Source organism: Phyllostomus discolor, chromosome 15 (assembly GCF_004126475.2).
Source record: "Phyllostomus discolor isolate MPI-MPIP mPhyDis1 chromosome 15, mPhyDis1.pri.v3, whole genome shotgun sequence".
NCBI lineage: Eukaryota > Metazoa > Chordata > Mammalia > Chiroptera > Phyllostomidae > Phyllostomus > Phyllostomus discolor.
This window is the reverse complement of record NC_040917.2, coordinates 4,335,047-4,361,841: the sequence shown is the minus strand read 5'-3', so window position 1 is coordinate 4,361,841 and position 26,795 is coordinate 4,335,047. Positions and strand designations below refer to the sequence as shown.

The following is a 26,795-nucleotide window of genomic DNA, read 5'->3' as shown; positions in this document are numbered from 1 at the left end:
GCCCCTCCTCACCACGGGTGCTGGGCCCGGTATTCCGAGGGGCCCAGCGTCAGACTACAGTTCATACAAATGCCAGCTCTGGTGCTTTCTTGTTTCTGGCCCCCCACATCCTGAGTGTGGTTAAAGATTTTCCTGTTGGTCATTATTCTCTTTTTTAAAAATTATTTTAAAAAATATTTGAAATTTTAATGCAGTTAGTGTACAATATTATATTAGTTTCAGGTGTAGAGCACAGAGGTGAGAGGTTTACAGAACTTACGAAGTGACCCCCACTGAGTCTAGTGCCCATCTGGCACCACACACAGTATTACTGACCCTGTTCTCTGTGCTGGGCTTTCCATCCCTGGGACTGTTTTTATAACTATTGTAAAGTTTTGTGACTATTTATAAGCATAAAGATAATTTATGCTTGTTAATCTCTTTGCCTTTTTTTGATCATTTCTATTCAAGAACCTCCCTTTCAACCTATCTATAGTCTAAAAGTTGTATTTTTCTGTCTTATTAACCATTGATCAAAAAAGCTGTTTATGCACCCTAATTTATGGTTTGTAATCTCTTTGTAATTGAAACAATGATGTATTTTGGAAATATGTTATATGAGTTATTCTGACTAGTAGCCAAATTAGTCTGAATTAGTGAAATTGAACCAAAGAACAAAAATGAGGCCGTGGTGAATTTTTGAAGCTGCTCTGCACAAAGTTAAATATTAAAATGCCTCTTCCACATTTAAAAGCATCTGATGTCAGTGGCCACCCTGGGGGCCTGTCTTCCCTTTGTCCAGTAAGGGAGTGGAGGCGGTGGGGGTGAGCCTTTGGCGAATTGTCCGTTGTTTGCAGGCTCACCGCTCAGCATACTTCTTTCCCTCCATGGGGAGAAGGTGAGGCTAGATTCCCAGAGATGACAAAACAGACTTTCCCCACTGTTGACAGTCCATGGACCTTTCGGGAGGCCACGCCGGGGAAGTTGGGTCCAAGAGAGAACTGTCAGAGGAGTGGTGGGGCTGGGGTCAGCTGCTCCCACAGCACAGCACCTCTCCCTCCCCCATCCTGTGCCGTCCTTCCCGCACATGCATCTGCCGTGCGTCCATTCTCACCACACAGGCTGCGGGCAGCAATGGGGGTGTGCATGTGCTGCCTTCTAATTTTTGGGTTTTATTGCGGGTCATGTTCTCTCCAGATCTTTTCACATTGGCACATGCACATCTTTGCTCAAGTGTATAATGAAAGGAGAGATATTTCCTATTTAATTCATTGAAATGTTAGCATATTTAACTATGTACAAAATTTTGTCTTGACAGATTTTGTATGAGAAACCCCTTATATGGATCTAGCCATTTTTAGTGGCATGCTTCAGAGAGATTTAGTGCAGAAGTGACAACAAAAATGAAATTAGCAAGTCTTAAAAGCTATTTAAAAAATTTATTCTTTGGAAGGACATTGTTAGGATATTTCAAAATATTACCTAAATTCTCAAAAAACGTTCCTGAGCGTATGTCTAAGATTTAATGTATATCTCAGATTGTTTGATTTCTTATTTGCAACAGAACTTTTTCAGGCAAGTTAGCTTGATTCTTAAAAATCTGGAGGCTGGCTCACACATTTCACTGAAACCTTGATTCTGAATTGTTCAGCTCCTCCGTATGTCCTGCACACCCTCACAGTTCTCATGGCTTATCACTGCATCTCGTGGGAGCATGAAGCCCCCTCTGTGAGCACGGAGGAGGGAGGAAAGGCCACCTGCTAAGCCAGATGCCTCCCTGAGGTCCATCTGCTCTGAGCCCCGCAGTTGTTTTTTGGGTCCCAGGGGAAACTCTGGTGTTTTGCTTTGCTTAAGGAAGGTGCTCATCTTGCACCCGCTGCTCTCAGCCCGGCTGCCAGGCTGTCCCGCTGAGACAGGCATTTTTCCTGAGCTATGTTCCAGTTCTCGCTTTGAGCCTGGGAGACCTGGAGCTGTACCCAGGAGAGAGCGTGTGTTCATCACCACGCAGCCGGGCTCTGCTCAGGAGCCCTGTGACTCGCACTTGGCTATTTGTTCAAATCTCTTTCATCTATTACACAGCCGAGTGAGCCTTTGTGTTTTTGGTTGGCTGTTTATGCTCAGTTCGGTGGGATGGCACATCAAGCCATGTGCTCTAAACTTCATGTTTGGGGTGAACATTGGGTAATGTTTGAAGTGCAACATGATCCTGAAAATTCTTTCCTGTCTGCAGATGGCGGCAGCAGAAGCAAAGGACAGCACTTCCCTTACGAACAAGAAATCAAGTTCTTTGCTAAAGTATAGTATACAGTCCTTCTTGTTTTTGCTTCAATGTTTGCTTACAAAACACACCGTTAGCTCTCTGCCTGTGGTCAGAATGCGTTTGTCTGTAGCTGTGGCTTCTCCTGCGAGCTGAGGTTGCGTGGCACCCACTGCTGCATGAACCCTGTGGGCACCCCAGCAAGTCGCTCTGCCCTCCCTGCCTCAGCTCAAAAATGACTTGCCTCTGTATGAAGGCTGATGCAGAGTTCTCTTCTTCTTGACTTTATCATGTAACACAGGTGTGTCAAACTCACTTTCACCAGGGGCCACATCAGCCTCGCCATTGCCTTCAAAGGACTGAATGTAATTTTAGGACTGTATAAATATAACTACTCCTTAACAGTTAAGCGAGAGCTTGGCACTGCCAGTGGGTAAAAACAGTGTGCCAGCCTGGATAAAATAAGGTGGAGGCCGGATTCAGCCCACAGGCCTTGTGTTTGCCACCTGTGGTGTAAGAGAAGAAAAATAGCTACTTCTTAATATTTGCGTGTTTTTAACGATTTAAAATTTTTAGATGAGCATCTCTTTCATGGGGAGGAAAAGCAGTAGCTAATTGTTGAACTGACACATGATAGGAGCCTGTGCAGAAGAATCTTTACTGTGGGACCTCGGTCCCCTTGCTGTATGACAGGCGAGCTGGGGCCCTGAGACAGCCAGTGGTTCAGGTGCAGAGTGCATCCCACTGGCACCATTCCCCCTGGTGAACGCAGCTGAACAAGAGCTTGTGACCTGCCCAGGGAGTGGGCGACTCTCTTTCAGCCAGTTGGGAAGGTTGCAGACTTGGTCACAACGTTTCCATGTGTGTGTGTCGACTTACTCAATGTGTACACCGTGACTGGTCTGCCAGGCATCGGATAGTGGTGTCCCTGTCACTGACTCAGCGGGCCTTGGGCGCTTTCCTGTGGGTCATGTGTCGCAGTTAACCTAAAGACCTTGTGATTTCTGCCAGTTACCTTTCAAAGTACTTGTGTTTGGTGGTTATTAGAGATGCTTTGCACAATGGCTTATTGTTTTGATTCACTTGTACTTGGCGTATGTTATATGTTTCTAGAACTGTGCCCTTTATGGCAAGGGAGGCTTCTCTGGTCTTTCCTTCCACTCAGTGTCACACTCAAAGTCTGTGGGGAGCAGCTCATGTTCACTCCAAGTTGCACTTTGCTCGTCATCACTTCTGCTAGGATTCAGTCCCCTTGGTACCCAGCTGTCAGGAGTGCTGAACTCATGGCCTCTAATCACATTTAAAAATACCTTCTGGCATTGCACTGCTGATGTATGTAGCACCCTAGTGACTTTGTTTGCAGATGCCTAATGTGACTTAACTTCTATTAGTCTGTGACTCATTCATTCATGCATTTATTGAATGCCCCTCATGTGCCAGTCCTGAAGTTCATGCAGTGTCACAACTTTCTAGGAAGATCACCCAAACTTACACATCCCTGAAACATATAAATATGCTGTCTACACGGTGGGAAGGATGCAGCTGGATAGACTTGAGTCAAACCACTGGCAACACCAGTTATTCTTACTTTTTTTTGTTTACTTACTCAGTGAGTACTCTCCTACTGGTTGCTATATATCCGAGAAAGCCCATGGCCCTGGTGGTTCGTGGCGGCCGTCCCTACGGCCAGGAGAAGGCTGAAACAGGAGATCCACACAGAGATGGCTCTTGTTCTCTTGTGCCACATGGACTCTTAGGGGAGAACCAACCCCTCAGCGCTCAGATAACATGTAAAATTGCAAAGGGTGTTACCAGAGCAGAGAATGTGGAGGCTGTCTGACGGAGGGGTGAGCAAAGGCCCATCTGAGGGGCAGCCCTGGAGCGAGGCCAGCAGGAGGGAGCAGAGCTGTCACAGGCAGGCGGGAAGCGCATTCCAACAGAGGGAATGGCGGAGTGAGAGGGCAGGGAAGAGGGGAGGAGTTCCCTGAAGGTCCCAAAGTCCGCAGAGCCCAAACAGGAAATGGCAGGCAGGCTTTGAGGGCAGCCCAGTGAGAGTACGGTGGAGCTGGGCAAGTGGCCGTGTGACTTTTGAGTAAGTCACAGCCTTTGCACATCTCTGTGCTCTGCCCACTGAGAAGGGGTGAGGCCCCCGCTGCACGGAGTCTGCTGGCCGTGGGCACCAGGAGCCTGCTGCATGTGGACAGGACTCTGCCTGCTCCAAAGCCTCCGTGTTCACGCCTGCCCCCAAATTCCACTGTGTACACCTGTCTTCTTTTCCTTCCTTGCAGGTGGTTCTTCCTTTAATTGATCAGTATTTCAAAAACCATCGTTTGTACTTCTTGTCTGCAGCGAGCAGACCGCTCTGCTCCGGGGGACATGCCTCAAACAAGGAGAAAGAAATGGTGACGAGGTAAATGGCTGTGGAGCAAAGACCCTTGTCTGCGTGTGTTTGTACCAGGGAGGGAGCACTGGGGACCTGAAGGGGGCCGTGCACAGGGTGCTGCCGCCTGCCCTGCCTGCCCTTTGGGAAGCAGGCTCTCCTGGGGACAGTTTCCACAGGTTGATCCACGTGATCTAGACATTGAGATTCCTTGTATTTGCTGCCGAAGGGAATGCTGAGTGGAAGGAATAAAGCATCCAACACAATTTGCAGGTGAAGGCTGGCGAGGTGCCCTGTGTCAGGAGGTTTGGGAGATGGTGCTCCTCATATTAATTCACTAAAATCCCTTCGAATCTCATATTTTCAAGAGCCTTAATTTTTTAGGAGGATGAGATCCCATTTACAGAGATTATAATTTTAAATATTTTTAAACAGTAACGTCCACTCTTGGAAGAAAATGAAGCGAAGGTCCCCCTTTCCCTACTCCAGATAGCATGTTGGCAGTGCTTCCTCAGTTTTGTCTCAGTTTCTGTGTGCCTCGTAGGTTTATTGGGTTCTTCTGGTCATTCCATGCTGGACTCCTCAGAATTCTGCCAGAACGTTTACAAAAGAGTCTGGCGGGCAAGCCTTCCTCGGCATTGCCGCGTGTGCAGGGGGCACTGAGATCGCATCTGAAGTGCTGTTCCGTGAGAGGGGGTCACCGCTGCACAGCAGATCCGGGCTCCCCTCGGTCTGGGTGTTACTGGTCTGCTGACGGGCAGGGTAGAGGCAGCCTGCTGGGTAGAGTGAGATGGGATAGAGCACTGGGGGGTGAGAAGCAGGATTCCTGCATGAGGACTGGAATAGAATTTTAAGCTCATCTCTTTACTGTGGTACAGGACTGCAGTAAGATGAAAATGTCCCCAAACTTCATCAAAAAATAACCTTCCTGTGAAGCTGACAGACCTGGTTGTGATAAAGATGACAGGGAACCATCCAAGGGGCGTCCCACTCACCTTGAAGGCTCTCCTCCAGCTCGGGACCCAGCGCCCCCAGAGGTGGAGGTGGGGGGGCAGCGGGGAGAGCAAGCAGGGCGCCAACTTCCCATGGACCTCGTGCTTCAGGGCTGCCACCAGCATCCACATCCCCTGGGCCTGCCAACCTTTGTAACAAGAAATTCGCTCCCAGGGGGCATCGGTCATGTGGAGGCCACTCAGGGACACAAATGAAGAGAAAACACAATCAGAGGGCATAGGAAAAACACAAAAAGCGCTGTCTGAGTTCCACTCCTCCCACCTGCTGTGCCGTGTTTTGTCACCTCGTCCAGTTGTCAGTCTGGCTCAGCTGTCATCGCTGACCAGCCCCTCATGGAGTGAGTCGCAGCAGCCTCACAGTTGTGGTCATCAGGGCAAACACAGGCTACCCGGGCTCACTATGGGATGTTTGCCATCGATAGTGACTGCCAGAATAAGGTTCTTCTTCCTCCCTTCTTTTTAATCTTCTTATTATTGTTTCACTTCATTCGTTAGTACTAAGATGCCATTGAGGTGGGAAGACAGGGAGAGAGACCAGCTGGGCCTGGCAAGTCCAGAGGGAGGCCCCCAGGGCTGCAGGTTCAGGGACGGGCTGTGGGTCGCTCTGTGGCACCAGCGCCACCAGGACACTTCAGGAGAGCTGGTTTGGAGAGAAAGAGGCTGGATTGGGTTGGGTGCTTAGTGGCTGTTGACAGGTCATCTGCCGTGGCCGTCCAGAGGAAGGCTGGGACTACTGTTTGCTGCTGGAGGACAGATCAGGATGAGAAATGACTTTTTCGGAGATTATCTTTACCCATGAAGTGCTCGAGGTTCTGAGAGTAGATGACAGTAAAGGAAAATGGGGGGAGAAGCACAAAGGTCTGACTTCCCAAACATGGAGAATCACTATGGGGTGGGGGACTGAGCAGTGGGTGTTCGAAGAGTGAAAAGGACAGTCAGTGGTGGGATGGGACAGAATCCAGAGTGCTGCAAGGTTGAGACATCAGTGATACTGGCAGCGAGAGCTCTCTAGGCAGGATGCACAGGGTGTGCTGGTGGGGGTCCTGAGCACTCAGAGAGAGCATTCGTGGGTGCGGAGCAGGCATTGGGGCTGCAGAAGGATCCCTGCCTGTGAATCCTCAGGACGTTAGTCACGAGTGGATGTGGAGAAAGGGACCACAGCAGCGGGGAAGTGTTTTTGGAGAAACTGTGGGCCAGAGCTCCTAACACTCGAACTGTATAGTCTGTACGGACTCACACCTGGAAGGCAGACAGCACGAGAGGACCCAGCTTTCCCTGCACTGGTGTTTCTCACCCGTGGCACATCTGTTACCATAAGGAGCAGCTGATATTGTGAGAAGTCGTGTTTCTCTGACAGGTTGTCAGATGTTAAAGGTGACCCCACAGAATGGGGTATGGAACAGCTCTGTTAACATCACAGCAAGAGATCCTAGGTCAAGGTTAATTGGGTAACACACAGTGCCTGCATTGTGAAGTCGGCTTCATCTCAGGTTTCACCTGGATGGTAGAGGGCACCCACTAATGAGAGGTAAAGGTACCACTTCAGTTAGGCTGGAGCACAGGGACCCCAGTGAGTGCACTTTTTTCCTTACCCAGAGGTGGGACCCTTGTGGAGTCAGCATGTGTGAAGCTTGGTGGATGCGGGCACCTGGAGGAAGTTGTTCTTGTTTTATTGTTTTTTTTTGTTGTTGTTGTTGTTCAAATACTACAGCTCAGGGGGCTAATGCCATTATAATCTTTTGTCTACTTGAGTAGATCATTGTTTTAAAAAACTTGTAGCATGGAAGAGATCTCCCAAGACCTCACCTTTACTTAGGCATTCTGGGAAGAGCTACACTGTGCCCTGTATAATTGGTTTTCATCAGTACATTTTTTCCACATCGCTACTGAAGTGAGATGGGATGGCCAGAACTTTCTGTTGAAGAAGTCAGCATCACAAATAGGGTTGCCTCTGTCTCCTTTCGGCCATCCTGTCATGAGCAGCTGCCTCCCTGGGCACAGTCTGTACCTGGTACGGAGGATGGTACGTCTGCACATCGCTGGTGATGTGCGTGGCCAGAGAGGACAGGGTGGGGAGGTCAGCCTGCAGCTGCCACGGTGCTTGGGGAAGTCAGGCTGAGTGGGGGTGCACTGTTCAGGTCCATGTTCAAGGTGAGAGCTTCGGTCGGTTCTGACTGTGCAGAGCCGGTGTTCTCTGACAGTTCTACCGTAGAGAGGTGGTGTGTAGGTAGATGTGAAGATCATGTCAGTTGTGATGTGGGAAGTTAAAGGTTGTACCAGAGACTCGGAAATGGTGCGGGCGGAGGCTGGGAGGGACAGAGGTGCTCTGCGTGTCATAAGGTTTCTTGGAGTGAATGTGTCCTGAGCTGAGTGTGGCGGGTCGGGTTGGAGGGAGTGCAGCACGGAAGTGAGTGAGGGGTGCTCCAGAGAAGAGGGACCTACGGGAAACCCTCCAGACCGACCCCAGGGGACAGGGAGAGATGCTTGCCCAGGTTCTGGGGTCTTACCTGAGAGTCAGGGTGCCGCAGTGCTCTCTTGCCAAATGGAGGCCACTCTGTTGGTGTTCTCCCTCTGCTGACCGCCAGGGAGGACACGGGGGCCCAGGAACGGTGCTGCAGGAGGTGAGAAGTTGACACATTCCATTCACGCCTTAGTGCCAAGAGCCCTCTGGGACGGTCTCCTCTGAGCAGCTGCCAGGCGCTTGAACCCCGTCCCTACTCCACGGGGTCCAGAGTTCTGGATGCTGTGGCAGATGTGTCAGGGGGCGGAGGTCAGGAAGAAGAAACACTAAAATGACGAAACACTAAGCCTAACATGACATTTCATGCCCAAAGCACCATACTCCTATCGTTAAATATTGTCCATAAAAACAACAAATTCTAGAATTTTAGTCATACATTTGGACAAGTAAAATTAAGTATTTTCCTTGTGGTTTTTCAGTAGTTACAACTACTGAATGTATTCTTACGGGTTTCATGGAGATTGCTTTTATATTAATTAGCTTTGCTTTCAGTTGGTTTTTTTTTTGGTTTCTTTACTTATAATACGTGTTTTTTAACCATGTTTGTTAGAGATATGCACTCAAAGACTCTTTAGTACCTTTACTTCACATTCTGCTCAGAGAATTGATTCTTCCTGCGTGACATCATGTTGCTTTTTCTGGCTCATAGATCAGCTGTTTATTTTTCTTTTTTCTTCTTTTTTTATTTTATTTTAATTTCCCTGTCTTTTCTACCTTCCCTTCCCCTTCCCCCTCCCTCTTTTGTTTTTCTTTTGTCTTCAGCCTGTTCTGCAAACTCGGAGTTCTTGTCAGGCATAGGATTTCACTGTTTGGTAAGGAGACCCTTGAACGGACCCCGGCATGGCCCTCACCTGGTTTCCTTTGCCGTCCACACTGTGTTGTGTGCCGCTGCATGAGTGCACGTGTGCCGCTGCATGAGCGCCCGTGTGCCGTTGCATGTGCTCGTCCTAGGCTGACACAGGTCCGCCCGCTTGTGTGCAAGCAGCGTGAAATTGAAGGCGGAAGTTTTTGTGCTTGTCCGAAGTACATTTGAAAATCAAAACGTTGCACTGTTAAAGAGCAAATGAATGGAAGTGGCAGCTTCTGCCATGTTTTATTTCAGAGGGCACAGTGAAACTGGGGTCTAGAATCTGTGTTTGGTTGTTGCTGGTGGATTAAACGATGAGCTCTGACGCGTGAAAGCGCTGTAACTGCACTTACTGTTCAGCGCCCTGACTGCAGGTTTGCAGGTCGACCGCACTGCAGACACTGGAGCTTCAGAGTAGACGCAACAAGGCTGAGGACTTCAGTCACAAAGGGGTTTTCTAGAACCGCTAGCCCCGTAGTCAGTGTCTTTGGCCTCTGGGTTCACGTAGCTGAAGTCCACGCTCTGAGCACCCGCCTCCACGAGCCACAGGAGGCCCCGCTGGGGGCCGAGGGACACTGCGGCCACTGGCAGAGCGTGTGGGGCTGCCCTGCATCCGCTGTCAGAAACTGACAAAGCAAATGTTAGCCCTGTGCTCTGTAGGTGTGGAGACAGTGTTACAGTAATTCCAGTATTGAAATGTTGGGTGTAATAGAAAAGATGTTGTAAGTTTAATTCCATTTTCAGGAAGAACTAGGGTTTAAGTCAGTACTATAAAGATACAGTGAGTAAACTGGAATTTGTATGTGTGTGTCCATATATGTGCACATATATATCATGCAAAGATATATGAACACACACACACATAATCTGTAAGTTCTAAACATCTTTTGAGAAATGATACTTTCTGAATATAATTACTTGATGTTGTATTTGGTCTCCAATTATATTCAATGTTTGGTGCTCTTAAATTTAGCAGTTAAATGTTATATTTCATATAAAGTGAGTTTTTGCATTAATGTTTCAGTTATCAAAAGTCAATGTGGAAATTATTTTCTTCTTTTTTAAAAGATTTCATTAATTTAGTTTTAGAGAGAGGTGAAGGGAGGAAAAGAGAGGGAGAGAAATGTCGATTGGCTGCCTCTCACATGCCCCCAACTGGGTACCTGGCCAGCAACCCAGGCATGTGCCCTGGCCGGAATTGAACCAGCGTCCTTCCAGGTTGTGGGACAACGCCCAGCCCACTGAGCCATGCCGGCCAGGGCTAGAAATTATCTTCTGAGTAATTTCCAGCTCACTGACTTTTGCTTCAGTTCTCTTCAGCATAAAAGTCTCTATGGAAAAGTTCAGCAGAGTGCTCGTGAAGAGCTTCCGCCCTCTCCTAACAGCAGTGGGCTCCTCTGGCGTCAGTGTCTGCCCTCGGGGAATGCAGTCTCACCTGCAGCTCCGAGGGGCGCGTCTCCCAGCTGCATGCTGGCACTCTCGTTGATGAGCACAGTACTGCTGCTGTGCTGCTTCTGGCTTCTTACATGCTGGGAACTCTTGGTTTCCTGTGTTACGTCCCCTATAATTTCCTTTTAATAATTATTGAAGTGTTCCATACATGCCGTGAAGCACGCAAATATTAAGGACAGCCTGATGCTGTAGCGTGATGATCTGGTGCCTGCGTCCATGCCGACTTGCTCAGGCCAAGACAGAGAACGTTTCCGGGACCCTGAAGCCTCCCGGGTGCCTTTCCTCAAACCCTCAGCCAAGGGACTCCGCGCAGACTCCCATCACCATGGATTAGTGCTGACTGTCCTTCAACTTTCTCTTTCCCATTTGAACGTAAAACTCGTCATGCCTATCAGAAGAGAGAATTGGACTGTTAACATTCATCCATTTCTGTAATTTTGATGCTCCTTTTAGGTATTGCATTTTAAATCCCTTAGCACTTAAATGTTATTTTTAAAATCTTTAACAGGAACTTAATGGAGAGCTACCTTGTACCTTTATTTCAATGTCATATTTTTGCAAATTATTTATATTATTCTATCATCTGTTACCATTTCAAATTTGCTTTGGGATTTTCTCCTAAAATAACAAATTTCAAGAGACCTTTATTAATCAAACCTACTCAAACGCACACGTCTAATTATCAGAATCTTTAAGTCTAAGACACATGAACTTGAGATGACACTGTTAAAACCTGGCTTCAGACATTCCCCTGGTGTGCTGGGGAGAACAGTGTGGCCTTGGGACGGAAAGCCCAGGTGCCACGTCCGACCTGTGTGACTAAACCAAGTGAGTGATGTGGACAAGGGACTTCCTGTCTCCGAACCATTTTTTTTAAAGGTTTGGAAGAGGTTAGAGTAACAGGTCTGTCAATCTTGGGGCTCTAGTGCGTGTTTCCGTCTCGGGCCAGGCAGTGCACTCAGAGTGCTGTGTGAGCGGCCACCTCGCGGCCCTCACACACCATTGTCCTCCGTCCCCTGAGAGTAGAGGTGGACAAAGGAATCCCCGGGCTCGGCGTCTGCAGGCAGAGTGAATGGTGGGAAGAGGCACACTGACCTGAAACTTGACAGGAGAGCTCTGGTGAGATGTTGTAACACAGCAGGGGACAGACCCTTGTCTTGGTGGCGGCGGCTGTGGGGAGCAACTTGGAATAGTCATCCGAGTTGGATGCCAGATTATAGTGGTATCTCCAAACTTTGTCTGTAGTTGAAAGATTTTTGTGATTTATGATGTGAGGAATCCCAAAACTTAGACTTAACTCATCTGTGTGTATCTTTAATCTAAATATTTCCTAGCCTTTGAAGCACACTCTTGAGATTTAAAGAGATTTATAGTGTTTTTATGCCTCAGATAGTCCTTTTGAGGTGTTTTGTACAATCATGCGATACTGGAAAAAGGTAAGGTTTAAAAAGGGGGATGAGCCATGTATTCCCTGCAGAACAGTAGTTCTCCGGTTTCCATTAAAACACTTGATAGGAAAAATGGCATTTTGTTTATGTATAGGCTTGCTTCTGGAACTTGGAAATGCCCTCTAGTGACTTAGGTCCCCATGCTCTTGTCTTCTGGGGGCTCAGTCAGGGTGAGGACAGGACCCAGCAGGAAGGAGCCCGGTTTCCCGTTCAGGGTCTGTGCCGACTGAGGAACTAGTGCGGCCACCCCCACTCCCACTTTTGCTACGTGGTGAAGTTCCGATTCCAGACTTCAAGGTAGCGAGAGACCACACAGACTCTGCACGACAGCCCAGCAGGCCGTTGGAGGCGGCAGCTGGGGGTCTGGCAGCCCCCGCAGGGCAGTGGTGGCATCAGCACTGGTTTGCCTGTGAGGCCTCCTCTAAGGCCACGCTGGCCCTTGTTTTCCAGGTTCGTGCAGTGAGGCCTCCGTGCCCTCTGCCAGCTGTGTGCAAGTGTTCTCAAAAGCTGGGGGGGTCTCAGAAAGGGTTTCCTGGTTGGCCAGCAGTGCCTCTGCTCCCACCTGGCCAGCCCAGGGCCAGCCATTCTCCCTGTGTCCTTGTGGAGCCTTCCTAATGGGCTCCTCCCAGCCCTGACTTTCCTGGGACACAGTCTCACATTGCACCCCTGCCGGTGGCTTCCCATTTCTTTAGAATCAAGGTCAGAATTCTCCCTCCGGCCACGGGAGTGTTCTGTGGGAACCCCTGTGGGCCTCCATCCGCATTTCCCAGCAAGTTCTTGCTCACTGTACTTCAGCCCAAGGGGCCTCTCTCTGCTCCTTGACCGGGTCGATTCCCTTCCTGCCCAGGGTCCCTGCACAGACTGGCATTGCTGATGGCCACAGGGTCCCCCTAGCATTCACCTTGCCAGTCCCTCATCCTTGCCAAGGAGGCCACTGCGCCTCTTTCAGAGTTCAGCCTAAATGCTCTGCTCTGGGTCACCGCCCACCTCCCTCCCAGACGTTACTCCTGCTGCTGGGGTGCTCAGAGCTCCTGCACTGGCCCTGCCCCTCTCTGATGCAGTGGCTGGAGCAACATCGCCTTTGGTACCAGTCGCTGAGCTCTCTGAGGGCTTATTGCTGTAGTCTCGGTGCCAGTAGGGGTCTGACACATAGTAGGCCTTTTATAAGTCTCTGATGACTGAGTGAATGACCCATCCAGGGCCTGCCTTCAAGAAGCCTATGCTTACCGAACAGATAAGTGAGCAGATGTCTGCAAGGAGAAACGTGCTCTCAATTTGAAATTTTCTTACATTCATGAGTAACCCAAGCTTAACATTTTTTTCTTGTGGAGCATTTTTTTTCTTGTGGTTAGCAAGAAAAATGTAGTATCCATGTATTTCCCTTACAATTTAGAATCATGTTACTTAAGTTCCTTAAGCAGTCGGTGAAAATGTACAGGGCCCTCCCACTGACCCAGAATGACACATAATCAATGACCATTCCAGCAGGATGATTAGACTCAACCAGCTGTGGTTCTTTCCATCTGAGGAGTGATGTGAGAAGACAGACACTCAAAACAGTTATCGTTTGGGGACCTTTTCTACTTTTCCATCTTCTGGTAAATTTTTTTTATCATATTAGAAAGATATTAAATTGTCCAGAGATTCTCCAGAGTTACTGGAGAAGTTCCAAATTTAGTAACAGAGAGACTTCTAGAAATGCTTGGAAAAAGCAAGCATTCCGTAACATAATGAGTATCGTGCTCCAATATTTCTTTTGGTTTGACCTTGAATGACTCTAGAAGTCATGATGTCACATCATTGATTCAGTTTTAGTTTCAGCTGCAGAACATTGAACAAGATGAGTGTTCTGTATGAAAATGAAGCCCTAGTGTTTGTTAAATGTTTGTTCCTTCCTCCTGGGTGAGTTTGTCCAATTTAATCCGGTGCATAAATCTTAGTGTTATATTTGCAAGAGTTTTTATAGCAAAGTGGTGCAGTGAATCCTCTTAGTTGGTGTCTCTCCTCAACTGAATAATCAGCAGACTAAGTTGACATTGCTCCTTCTGTGTCTGCTCCCGAAACCCATACGCGTGTTGCCACGAGCACTGCACTCCTGCCTCATGAGAGAGCAGAGAACTCATGTGCGTTTGTGTCATGTCAGAGCATTCAGGCTGTGCTTGCTCACCATTGTAGGGCACATAGGCTGAGAGGACAGTCGTTAAAGTGTGGTAGCACTCGGGATGGGGCACACCTGAGGGTGGCGTTCCCCTGTGTGGAGGGCGTCATGTTCCTTCGGGCACACCTGCTGCTGGGGACCACGTGACTGCCCCTGGGGATGGGAAGGCCTTCACATGGACACCCTGTAGTTTATGACATAACCATGGCAAAGACAAGAGTTTTCCTGGACTTGTTTTATAAGCTTTATAAAGAGTAACCCACTTCCTAGGGAGAGGCAGAAACATCAGAGTCAGACAACTCTAATGAAAATAATGTCAGAAGATAGTATTAATGCAATATAGACATTTTTTTCATTTGAACATATTGGTATGAGAGACTTTCCTTACTTTGGGGCCAATGAATAAATGTGTAATTATCAGGTATATGTTCTTAGTTTAACTAAAACATCTCAGTGAGTTAAGGAATTGGTAATTTTATTTCTATCAGTGTCACAGGTTCCAAAGGTGACAAAGTCACTGGCACTCTTCAGGTTCTCTCGAGTCCCTCATCATTTCGAGAGAAATTATATGTTAGCCTAATTTTATTTTATACTATTAATAGGGGTCCTGCCATTATGCATAGGTTAATCATTATTCAGAGAAGAGAATGTCATGAAACACTGTGTGCAGGGCCATGCAGGAGGAGCAGGGAGAGGGAGAAAGGTCAGTGCTCTGCCCGGGGAGAGGGACCATACTCCGGGATCCTCAGTAGGTCAGACTACAAAACAGGGGCAGGCAGAGCAGGTCAGGTTCTGGATAACGTTGCAAGCTCCTGAATATTGCAAACCTTGTATTAAAAACCATTGAAAACCATGAGCCAATTTGGAATTAAAATGCAAAGTGATATTTCACCTCTGACAGCTTTAACGTTGTTACTTTTATTTAGAGGGTGGCATTCTTTCATGAGCATCAGTGCCGTGCTTGCCGTCTGCTGTGATTAGATCTGGGGCCGGCCGGGGGCATCACTCACACACTCAGTCGCTCCCTTGGAGCCCAGCACAGTCTTCCTGGTGAACGGGGTTTGGCCTGTCACCGTCTCTCTCCCTCTGTGTTCAGGAGCTGTGTTTGAAGACAAGGGAAGTAGCTGGGACCTTGAGAAAGCATGAGTTTAAAAGCATCAAACTTTGTGGGGTTTTTTTACATTATTTAGAGCAGTTAAGCAATTACATAGAGTTAATACATAAAAATATAACCATCACTTCAAAATGTTAGCCTTCACTACCCTTCTTCACTACCCTTCCTGATCCTACTAAATGACATTCCTGACAGGTGGTGTGGGTAGCCTTCAGAAGGGCATTATTTAGATGGTTCTTATTGCGTTACCTTCCTCCATGCCATACTTTTTTGAAGAAGAACCATTGTTTAGCTGTCTACCCAACAAATAGATGCTTTCACTTGGCCTGCACCATAAAGGGTTGAATATTTAGCTTATACCTTTTCTGCGTCCTTGGGGTCCTTGTCTGCCGCTTTCCGCATTGAGATGGTCGCACTCAGAGTCTTTCCGTGTCCAACTCGGAGGACGCCGAAAGGTGTGGATGCACGGAGCTTACAGTTTGGGGCTTTAACTGTTGGGGCAGACATGTTTTCATTCAACGCACCAAGCTTGTCTGCCCCCAATAATTTAACCGAGTGCCTGCCCGGTGCCCAACACTGGCCCACATGCCGGGCCACATCAGGGACCAAAGCAAACAGAAATCCTGCCTCACAAGCCATCTGGCTGGAGAGGGCCTGGCTGGCTCTGCACAAGCACTGCTCCTTACAGAGAGAGCGAAGGGAGAAGGGGAAGGACTGTGAGTTAGAAGAGAGTTGGGGCCAGCCTCCCTGCCTGGTGCTCAGCGACAGCTGCCTGAGCCTCATCCCTGGTGCCTGTGAACCCCTCCTCCCAGGCCTTCCCTCCTCCTCTTCTGTATTATACCGTCCTTACCTTTTATCCTCCAGGCATCCCAGGCCCTGGGGCCTTTTTTCAGTTATACATATACACACACACACTGGCTGATTTCATGTAGGCCCAGGACTTTAAAAATTACCTCTATGTGTAAGGTGCCCAAGTTCATAGTTCCCACAGGACCTTGTCTCTGCACTGCAGATTGTTCTATCAGTCGCTTGCTCACCATCTCCAAGGAGATAACCTGGGGGCTGCAGAGGACAGGACCCTGCCCCCCTTCCCAGTCTGCCCCTCTCTTGTCTCTGCACGGCATTGGGCCCCATCCCCATCCACCCGCCACTCATACAACTGCTCACCGAAGACATCTGGAGTTATTCTTGTCTCCTGACCTCCTCACCTCCCACTTAATCCATAAGGAACTTAAAAATCTGGTCTTAATGTCCTCACTGCTGATAGTCTGATCCAAGTCCCCCTCCATCAGCCCTCCTGCTGACTCCCCTGACTCCACCGCAGCAGCTTCCTAAGTGAGGTCCGCTCCTGCTCCTCCAGTTTGGCATGGAATACCGCATCGAATACCGATCAGATTCCAGTCTGTTCAAAACCTGACAATGTCTTTCAGTTGCACTTAAAAAAAAAATTACTCAGAGTGGTTGCTCTGGTAGCCAGGCTCGGGAACCTCCCGCCTGCTCGGCAGGCATCGCCCCTCCCCAGGGTCCAGCAGCAGCCACCTTCACTGACATCCTCACCTAGTCTTTCGAGTCTGAGCCTTTGCATGTGCATCCCTCTGCCCAGGCCTCCTCCAGCTGTGTGCACACAGGCCCTTCGTGCACAGCTCTGCTCATCTGCCTTGACTTTCTTGGGGACGGCCTGGGGACCTCTCCCCTGAAACTCTATCCACTTGCACTAATCCCTACTTCCTGCTATATGTTTTTACTGTGGCCTGATGTCCCGTATTAGTTGTTATTAATTGTTGGCTTTCTGTATTCCTCATTAAACTGCAAGTAGCTTAATAACTGCTTTGCTTATTACTTGAAGTTTGAGAATACCTGGTATTTAACATGTGTTTATTGAGTGAGTGAATAATTGAGTGAGTACTACTTTCAGGGCCTATAGTATAAGCCCTATAATTGTTTCCAGCCAATATCTGGGACATAAAAAATCCTGCCCTTCCACTGGTTTTGCCTTTATTGTCACCAGAAATTCTGAGATACAAAGCACAAGATGAATGGACCTTCTCTTAAAGAATTCAAGGTCTCATCGAGGAGTGCCTTACTTTTTTTCTTACTTGTATCAAGTCACAGAACTGGCTTGCTGGCACTCTAAAGCATATTAATGTCCATCTATATTTATTTCATTTTAGGATATTTTTGTTTATAAATAATATAACATACTCAAATGTATTAAAACTCACTTCCAAATTGTTAACCTCAGGTCTAGGAAATGATGATGTTACACAGTGAACACACACACATACGTGTATACATTGTTTATGGAATGTAGAATGAAGGAGCCATGATGTCACACTACATTGTGAGCAGTCAGTCCTTTTGTGACTTTGGGCTTGTTTTTCTGTGTGTGTGTGTGTGTGTGTGTGTGTAGAGAGAGAGAGAGAGAGAGAAAGAAAGTAATTGTATAATTCATATTTCTGTCGATCAAAATGAGTGAATTTCAACTTTCAGGAAGAGTCAGCCTCGTTTCAAATATTTTGTCAGGGTAGAATTAAACCTTTCTGGCTTCTGATGCTTTTTTACGTGATAGCTTGGTGCATCTTTTTCACCAAAGACCAGTAACATTCAGGCAAATTATTGAATGCAATTAGAAAGCAGAGACACTTGGGGTAATTAAGAGGGAATTAAATTTATTAAAGTTTTAGCTCCCCTTGTTTCATGAAGGCTAGGAGCTGACTTAAAAAGCTGTTATACAACGTGATTTAAAGCTAAGATGAGCTGGTACGGGGAGGGTGCACTCCAGGGACGTGGTTCATCTCCTCAGCCCGTGCATTGCTTTGGACGCTTCCCGAATCCGTCCATTCCTTGACCCGACCTGCTTCACCGCTTCCCCACGTGCGTCCGCATTTCCGCTCGTGGCAGAAGAACTGCATGGTTTTAAACTTGATCAGCAAACATTTTTTTCATTGAGTTATTACTACTGAGTTGTTCTGTGGACTAGTTTTTGAAACACAAATATTAACAGAAAGGAAGAACATCAACAAATTCTCAGGGTAATTGACCCTGCATTCTTTTTTCCCCTTTAGGAAATGATGCAACATCAATTGTCAACTGCCTGCACATTCTGGGCCAGACTCTGGATGCGAGGTACGTGGGTATTTTTTATCTGAATCAGTGGGTGTAATAATGACGCCAAAGAATATTGAAATGGACCTACTGTCTTGATTTTACTCTTTGGGATTATAATGAACACTTTAGGTAAAAAGAAAACCTTTTGTAAGTTACTAATACATTACATTTTATTATTTTTATGATTGTATATAAATTGTTACTTAAATTTCAAGTAATTTCTGTAGCAACTCGGTACCTAACTGGGGACTGAATGGGGAACGCGTCCTGTGAGGTAAAAATGGTGCTTCCACCCTTAGAGGTCCTGACGGCGTTGCCATGTGAGGCGGGGCTCCACGTCTGCAGTGACGCTTGGCTTTACAGGAGACACGAGGGTCTCATTCCCCGTTCACAGACAAGCCGAGTGAAACTTGAGAGAGCCTCGGGAGGGTGGCGGCAGAGCCGCTCCCAGGTCTGAGCTCTGCCTGCTCTGCCCTGCTCTCCACATGTGTGCACGTCCCACTTGTATGTGCTGAAGGCACGATCCACCCACCCCAAGCCACAGCAGTAAATTCAGTCATTATCAAGGGTAAAATCTAAATAAAAGTTTCTGAACATCTTGAAACTAAGTTTTATTATCAAGGATAAAACTAAAAGTTTCCAGAAGAAGAGTATCGAGCTCCGTGATAACTCTTGGATTTTCCGTTTTTGTGTTTAAGATTTTATTTGGGGTGTTCTGTGTAATGAACAAGAAAGGAGACGACATTACCCATCTTCAGTTTTCGCTAGAAGTTGCAGCAGTTGAATGTTGAATGTTCTGCCTTCAGAGGCTGATTGAGGAAAGGCCCATGGCCACCCTCAAAGCACAAACAGCGACCTCATGCGGTGACTTGGTTTAGTTGCTGTTAAATGCTTCTTTACAGCTATTGCCTCGGAAACATTCCTGGTTCATTCGGTTTTGGGGTAACTAAACTGGCTCAGAAGCTGAGTTTGGTTAGTTGTAGAGTAAGTATTGGCCACATTTCTGCTGGCGGAAAACAGAAGGCGTTAGTTAGCCCTGCCCTTTGCTCTGAGGTTCTAATTGAGTTGACTGTGAAGGAGTTTAGGAACAGCTGTGAACTTGCAGAGGGGAATGGCTGAGTCTTAGGTGTGTCAAAAGAATGGTAGAGAGTGGATCTGAAAGTTGGCGGGTGAGTGGATGCTCTGCAGACAGCCGGGTGGCCATGGACCGAGCTCACCGGGGTCGCATGCCTGTGCCCACCCCCCACAGGACGGTCATGAAGACGGGCCTGGAGAGCGTGAAGAGCGCGCTCAGGGCGTTCCTGGACAGCGCCGCTGAGGACCTGGAGCAGACACTGGAGAACCTGAAGCAGGGCCAGTTCACTCACACCCGCCACCAGCCCAGGGGCGTCACCCAGATCATCAACTACACCACAGTGGCCCTGCTGCCCGTGCTGTCCTCGCTATTTGAGCACATCGGCCAGCACCAGTTTGGAGAAGACCTGATATGTATGTGAACCTGTTTCTTAGAGCCCAGTTACCGAGAGGCGTGGTCTGACATGAAAGCCACGTCTGGGTCACTCAGATGCGGCTGAAACACTGGAGTGCTGGTTTGCAGAATGTTCTAGGTTGACGTGTGAGTTACAGAAACCGTTCCTACAGGGGTGGGTCACTGAATCCCTGGACAGTCTCCTCCACACTGGCCAACTACAAAGTCCAAAGCTGACCGTTTCTGCGTGGTCTCTTTTTGAGGCCACTCTAATGTGCTTTGACCGTGGGACAGACAGCAGGAGATGTGTCCGGCTTAGTTCCCAGTGGATGCAGATTGGTCCCACAGGCTGTACCGCCAATGGGCGTGAAGGCTGCTGAGACAGAGTGTGTCCCAGGCCCTGGCCGACTCGGGCAGCCCAGGCAGCTTCTGCTAATAGGTGTCAGTCTCTCTGCACTGGGGACCTAGCCAGCTGCCTGGGGCTAGAATGCTGTAGTTATTCGAAACATCCACAGAATGCCCAAAGGTATGTGAAAAAACTAGCACAGGACCTGGCACCCTGCCTTCGTGCTGGCATGAGTACCAGAGAGGGCGTGAGCCCTCGTCCAGCAGCCCTGACCGCAGCCCTGGCCCTGGCACTCATGCCCTAGGTGCTGGGTGAGCGCGCCCTGGGGAACACGTGCTGAGTGCCTCACCTGGAGCTGGCAGGGTGACAGCCAATGTGGATCAGGAGGCGGGTCTGCAGGGCGAGGATGCGTTCTCCATTCGTGTTACCGAGTTTTCTTCAGGAACTGGCTCCAGGGTTGGAATTAGAAGTTCAAAGTTCTCAGATTTCCTGGCCCTTAATCACATCTTATTGGGTCATAGGTCGCCTACCATTCTCTAGGTTCAGAAACGACTGAAGTGACTTATTTATACTGTAAACATCAGGTCACTTCAGAAATAACTGACACCCTCTGCGCTCCAGCATCCTCCTGCTTGTTCATGAGGCTTGAAATGAAAGACCCTGTCTTTTCCCCTTTTAGACCAAAAGGAGATTGTGTCTCCTGGTCTGGAGTCAGTATGCCTGTCCGCCCGACACTTCGTGTCGACTTCTTCCTGAAGAGGTCTTTTGTTCTTACACCTGGAGAAAAAGTGTAACGCCACTGTTCCTGATAATGGTCTGAAAATCACAGCACAAGAATGCTTTAAACTCCCAAAGGAAAGTAATTTTGTTTGAGGAAAACTTTTTACATTTCATTTTACATCTTGTTTGTTCTTACATTGCTTCTTTCCAACATGAAAATATTAGTGTGCCTTTAAGATGGAATTCTGTTCTCAGCCTGAACTTTCTTAGGACAGGGTATAAAAAGTGTTTTTTTTTTTCATGTGAGATTCTCTTTTCCTTCAGTGGAAGATGTGCAGGTGTCCTGTTACAGAATTCTAACCAGCTTGTATGCTTTGGGAACGAGCAAGAGTATTTATGTGGAAAGGTAAGACTGCAAATTAACTGTGCTTTAAAGGCTGTTTCAAGCGTTATAGTAAGAGTCTTCACTTTATACCTTTTTCCTTAGTTATAAACTAAACAACTGATTAATGTATTGAATTCTTTGGGAGTAGTTATGCAATCTTTAGATAAGTTTGAGTTGATATAATAAAAGACAGCTGAGCTATGGGGAAAAAAGGAAAGCAATTATGGTAAAGACTGTAATATAAAATTTGAACTTTAATGTTAGAGACTTATGAAGCAATCTGCTAGTGTGTGTGCGTGCGCACACACTAACCCAAGATAATTGTGTAACCTAAATTATATCCATTTTATTGACTTTAAAAATATATATATATCTGAAATCAGTTAAGGATTCCATGGCAGGCTGATGCTCACATCATTCTCTGCTGAGTAAACACACTAGGAGCCAGCACAGCCCTGGGCTCAGCTGGTGACTGAGGGAGTGCGAGTCTGATTCCCAGACACCTTCCTGCCCTTGAAAATGATGAATCGATTCCAAGCGTCATAATTCATTTTGGCACTTGTATGCGTTAATGTTTCATAAGTAACCTGATACTCCTTACATAGGTAAAATTTTCAGGAAGTTGTATTAGTTATTAGTATTTGTACTTTGTTTTTTAATTTTTATTAATCTATTTATTCACATTGCAGGAACTCTTCCCTTAGTCATTATGTTAAAAAAGTAAAAGGGAAATGAGAAAGAAAAAAAATGTCCAAGCTTGTGGAGGATTTGCAGGGTTTTTCTTGTTATTTTGGTCTGTACTGTTTTAGCTAAAAGATAATTTAGCCTTTTATTTTTTGTGAGTGGCAGGGACTTGCAGTTGAAACATAAGATGATTTATAATACAGAAATTGCATGTGGTAATTCATACTATTAGTTGCATTATTATTGTCCCTGTGAAGTTAAATTTGCCAATTTTAATATAATTTGGACTTTTGGGGAGACATGAAAACCACAGTTATCTTCCACCCCCAGGCAGCGCTCCTCACTGGGGGAGTGTCTGGCAGCCTTTGCTGGTGCCTTTCCCGTGGCGTTTCTCGAAACTCATCTCGACAAACATAACAGCTACTCCATCTACAACACCAGGTCTTCACGAGAGAGAGCAGGTACGCAGACGGTGTGCAGTGTTAGAGACACAAAGTGAAAACTTAGTGACTAACTGTGTTTTTCTGCAGTGGCTTTTAATGGGCCATTTCAGTTCATGATCCCCAATGTGCTTTGTTCTTAAGTGTTGTCATTCAGAACTTTTGGAATGCTGTGTATACTATTCCTTTAGTGTTTCTGAAAGAAAATTAGTTTAATTTCTTCTGACTTAATGAGCCACAGACAAATCAACACTCATAAGGATAAGACAAAATAATCAGCAGATAGGAATAATAGGTCAATTGGATTTCTGATACAGTTTTCTCTAGTAGGTAAAGGTAAAGAATAAATAAACATTCTTATTTATTACATTTATGCATTTGTACCCTTCATTTTTCTTTGTTCACCAAATATGTCTACGTTATTTGGACACTTTTATTCCATGTGAGTTTTTTCCCGTTAGTTTTGTCCAATTTTTATCATTTACAAAACTTAAAAACACAAATCTAAAACAATTAATCACTGACTTTAATTTGTACCTGACCCTAGCATGTGTATCCTTACGATTCTGATGTCTGTATATAGTCCCTGTCTGTATACATTTACACATCACGTCACTTTCCATTCAGGAACATCTGATCATTTTCTGGGTAGACACATCCAAGCTTTTCACTGTCCTCATTGAAAAACTCCTAGAACCATTACCAGTGATCTCAAGAACTGGCCTTTGAGAACCTGTTAGAATTATCTACTAGGATTTGAACTGAGTTGGATAACAAATAGTTAAAAAAGCAGAAGCAAGTTATTCCTTAATCAGCCTTTCTGTAAGAAAGTTTTTATTGTTGACACCATTACAGATGTCCCCCATGTCCAGGCCTGGCTATCACAGAAGTGCCCTCTCACGTTGTGAGAGGAGAGCCTTCTGCTGTCACAAGTGCAGAGCTCCCTGCTGACGTGGTCACTCTGTGTGACTGGTGTTCTTGGGCAGCTGTGGGCCACACTGATGTGATAGTGTACTCCATCAAATAAAGACTCTTTTAAAAATACAAATAACTATTATTTAATTTGCTTATTTTATAATTCTAATTTTATATAACATAGGAGGTTAAACAAAGTCATATCAAATGTGACTGAGCAATATTTTTCTACAAAATTTCCACTGTGTGTTTGTAAATAGTAACATATGGTTGAGTTTGAATTATTAATCATCTGTGTAAACATGTCTTTTTAAGTTGTCTTATTTATGATTAAAAGTTTAGCTGTGAATCAAGAATGAAGCAGATTTGTATATTCATTATAGGTAAGGAACAATAGCATTTGCATAACAAGTGGAGGGATTGAATTTGATGATTCCCTTCCATTCCTTCCTTCAGTCATTGCACTGATGTTTGGATTTACACTGTGGTAGATGGAGAGACATGACACAAAGATGCCTGAGACTAGGTTCTTTTCCTCGGGGACTTTCAGTGGCAGTGGAGGGAGCGGGACCAATAGATACACAGAATAGAATTCAGAGTAAAGAACCTGGGGACATGCAAGGGCAGTGTCGGCAGAATAGCTGGAGAGAGACACAGGAGGACCTTCTAGCTCTTTGAGGTGGATTTAGCTTTCAGGAGGGAAAGGAATGTGAGGTGAGACAAGAGTGGAAAGCCAACAGAAGTGAGGTGGGCTTCCTAGGTCAGGTAAGGGGTGGGGCTTCCTGGCTTTCAGAGGGGTGTGGCCAGAGTCACATGCCCCTCAGAGATCCTTCAGGGCAGAAGTCAGGACTTGTGGTGCTGACTCTGCAGCTGTGACAGAGAAGAGCCCTGGGCAGGGCGCACAGAGTGACCTAGGGGTGGGCCATACTCTGCGGGGGGCAGTGGAGTTCACAGCCGAGGCTTTCTATGGGCTTCCAGCTGGGGTGACTGACTGGATAATGTTACCCACATAGTACATGCTCAAGGGGTGGGTCAGAGCGGAGAAAGTCGAATTTAAATTTAGACCTGTTGTGGTTTAGTTGCTTTTGAGACATTCTGTATTAGACACACAGAAATTAAGAACTGTGGCTTTGGAGTTGTTAGCTCATGGCAGGAGCCCCGAGGAATGACCAGGTTTGCCTAGGCATACACACATGCCTAAAAGGGAGAGAGCTAAAGACAGGTCCCTAAGGAAAACCACACTAAAGGTTCAGCAGAGAAGACAGTGAGTGAAGAGGGTCATGACAGAACAAATGCAGGGAAGTGAGGAGAGGGGCATTTAGGGAGAGGAGGTTCGGTCAGAGCTGTGAGCTGCGCGTGGTGGGAAGCCAGGGCCTCCACTGCTGGTGATGGAAGGGCACTTGGAGAGCAGATGACCAGGAGAGAGGCGAGCTTGTCGGGGGGTGGGGGGAGCTGATGGAGGGAAGGGCTGCGCGTGAGGCCCACCCAGCAAGCCCCTGCTATAGGGCAGGCTTGGGCTCTGGAGCGCAGCTGGGACCATGTGTGGGGACCCCAAATCTGCCGCTTCCTCGGAAAAGGGTGGACTCGAATGTGGGAGCAGACAGAGGGCGTGTGAGCAGAGACATTGAGATTCTTGTCTGCTCTGAGTTATGAGGAGTGGTTGCTTGCTGATGTGAAGGGATGGGGTGGGGGAGGGTAGGAGTGTGGAAAAGAGGGGAAGGTCAACATGGATGCTATGGAATGGGGAAGGGCCCAAGGCAGGTGTGCGGGCATATTGCACCTTGAATACCAATGAAACGGTTGTTCGTGTCTCTCCTTTCAGTGGTCACCCTTTATTTCTGTGTGTGTTCCTCTAGCTCTCAATTTGCCAGCGAGTGTGGAAGATGTCTGTCCAAACATACCATCTTTGGAGAAGCTCATGGAGGAGATCGTGGAACTAGCTGAGTCTGGTATCCGCTACACGCAGATGCCGCATGTGATGGAGGTCATCCTGCCTCTGCTGTGTAGCTACATGTCCCGGTGGTGGGAGCACGGGCCCGAGAGCCACCCGGGCAGGGCAGAGGCCTGCTGCACGGCCCTGAACTCGGAGCATATGAACACTCTGCTGGGGAACATCCTGAAGATCATCTACAACAACCTGGGCATCGACGAGGGGGCCTGGATGAAGAGGCTAGCAGGTGAGGGGTGCGGGGAGTCCCACTGAAAGTTTTCAGATTTCCAAAGAGATTTGAAATAAAGAAGACTAGACTTTTCCTCTTAGTCTTTATCAATACTTCATTCTGTGCCAGGAAGTGTTACTATGTTGGTCATGCTCTTCTTTAAAAGAGTGGATGTCAGACACTGAGTGACTTTCCGTGTACTGGCTCCTTTCACTTCCCGGGACTAGGGAGAGTGATCGAGATGTACTCACCTTTCAGTTCATGAGCATTGGCCTGTTTCTGTGGAATAATTGGGAGCAATTTCTTTTTTTTTGTGTTGACATTGTGTGCATGATTCTTTTTCTTAAGAGTTTTTTATTGTGTTTTTCCATTACCATTTATCACCCTAATACCCATTCCCCCCTGCAATCACCACATGGTTGTCCATGTTGGTAAGTCCTTTTTCCTTTTTGCTCCATCCTCCCATCTCTTAAATTCCCATATTTGACATCCTGCTCTCTATCTGTGAGCATGTCTCTGCTTCGCTTGTTAGTTAACTTTGTTCACTAGATTCCACAAATGAGTGAAATCGAATGATATTTGTCTTTCTCTGACTGGCTTGTTTCAGTTAGAATAATGTTCTCCAGGTCCATCCATGCTGTCACAAAGGGTAAAATTTTCTTCTTTTTCATGGTTGAGTAGAATTCCCTTGCATAAATATCCCGGTGGTGGGACATAGTTTTATCCACTCATCTACTGATAGACACTCGGGCAATTTCCATGTGTTGGTGATTGTATATAATGCTGCAGTGAAAATAGGGTGCTTATGTTCTTTTTATTAATGTTTTGGGTTTATTTGGTTATTTTCCCAGAAGTGGGATCACTGGATCATAAGGCAGTTCCATTTTTAATTTTTTTGAGGTATCTCCATACTGCTTTCCACAGTGCCTGTACCAGTCTGCATTCCCACTTAGTGTAAAGTTCCCCTTTCTTCACATCCTCACCAGCACTGGTTGTTTTTTGATTTATTGATGATAGAAATTCCGACAGAGGTGAGATACTATCTCATTGTGGTTTTAATTTGCATCTCTCTGATGATTAGTGATGCTGAGCAACTTTTCATATGTCTATTGGCCATCTGTCTTCTTTGGAGAGGTATCTATTCAGGTCCTTTGCCTATTTTTATAATTGGATTTTTTGTTTTTTTTTTAGTGTATAAGGCTATAGTAATAAAAAACAGCATGATACTGGCATAAAAACAGACACACAAATCAATGGAACAGAATAGAGAGTCCAGAAATAAACCTACACCTTTGATATTCAACAGAGGAAGCAAGCACATACAATGGGCTAAAGATAGTTTGTTCAATAAATGGTGTTGGGAAAATGAGGCAGATATGTATAGATAAATGAAACTAGACC

The 26,795-nt window shown here is 46.7% G+C and overlaps 1 protein-coding gene across 1 annotated transcript in view; it reads left to right on the top strand.

The window, feature by feature from the left end:
* Nucleotides 1-26,795, top strand: part of RYR2 (ryanodine receptor 2) — a 533,272-nt gene that overhangs the window by 399,489 nt on the left and 106,988 nt on the right. The window contains 8 exon segments of the mRNA XM_036016051.1: nt 2,210-2,274; nt 4,525-4,646; nt 8,913-8,962; nt 18,235-18,295; nt 19,527-19,765; nt 21,136-21,217; nt 22,211-22,341; nt 25,092-25,412. Of these exon segments, the coding sequence (XP_035871944.1) occupies nt 2,210-2,274; nt 4,525-4,646; nt 8,913-8,962; nt 18,235-18,295; nt 19,527-19,765; nt 21,136-21,217; nt 22,211-22,341; nt 25,092-25,412 (1,071 nt within the window).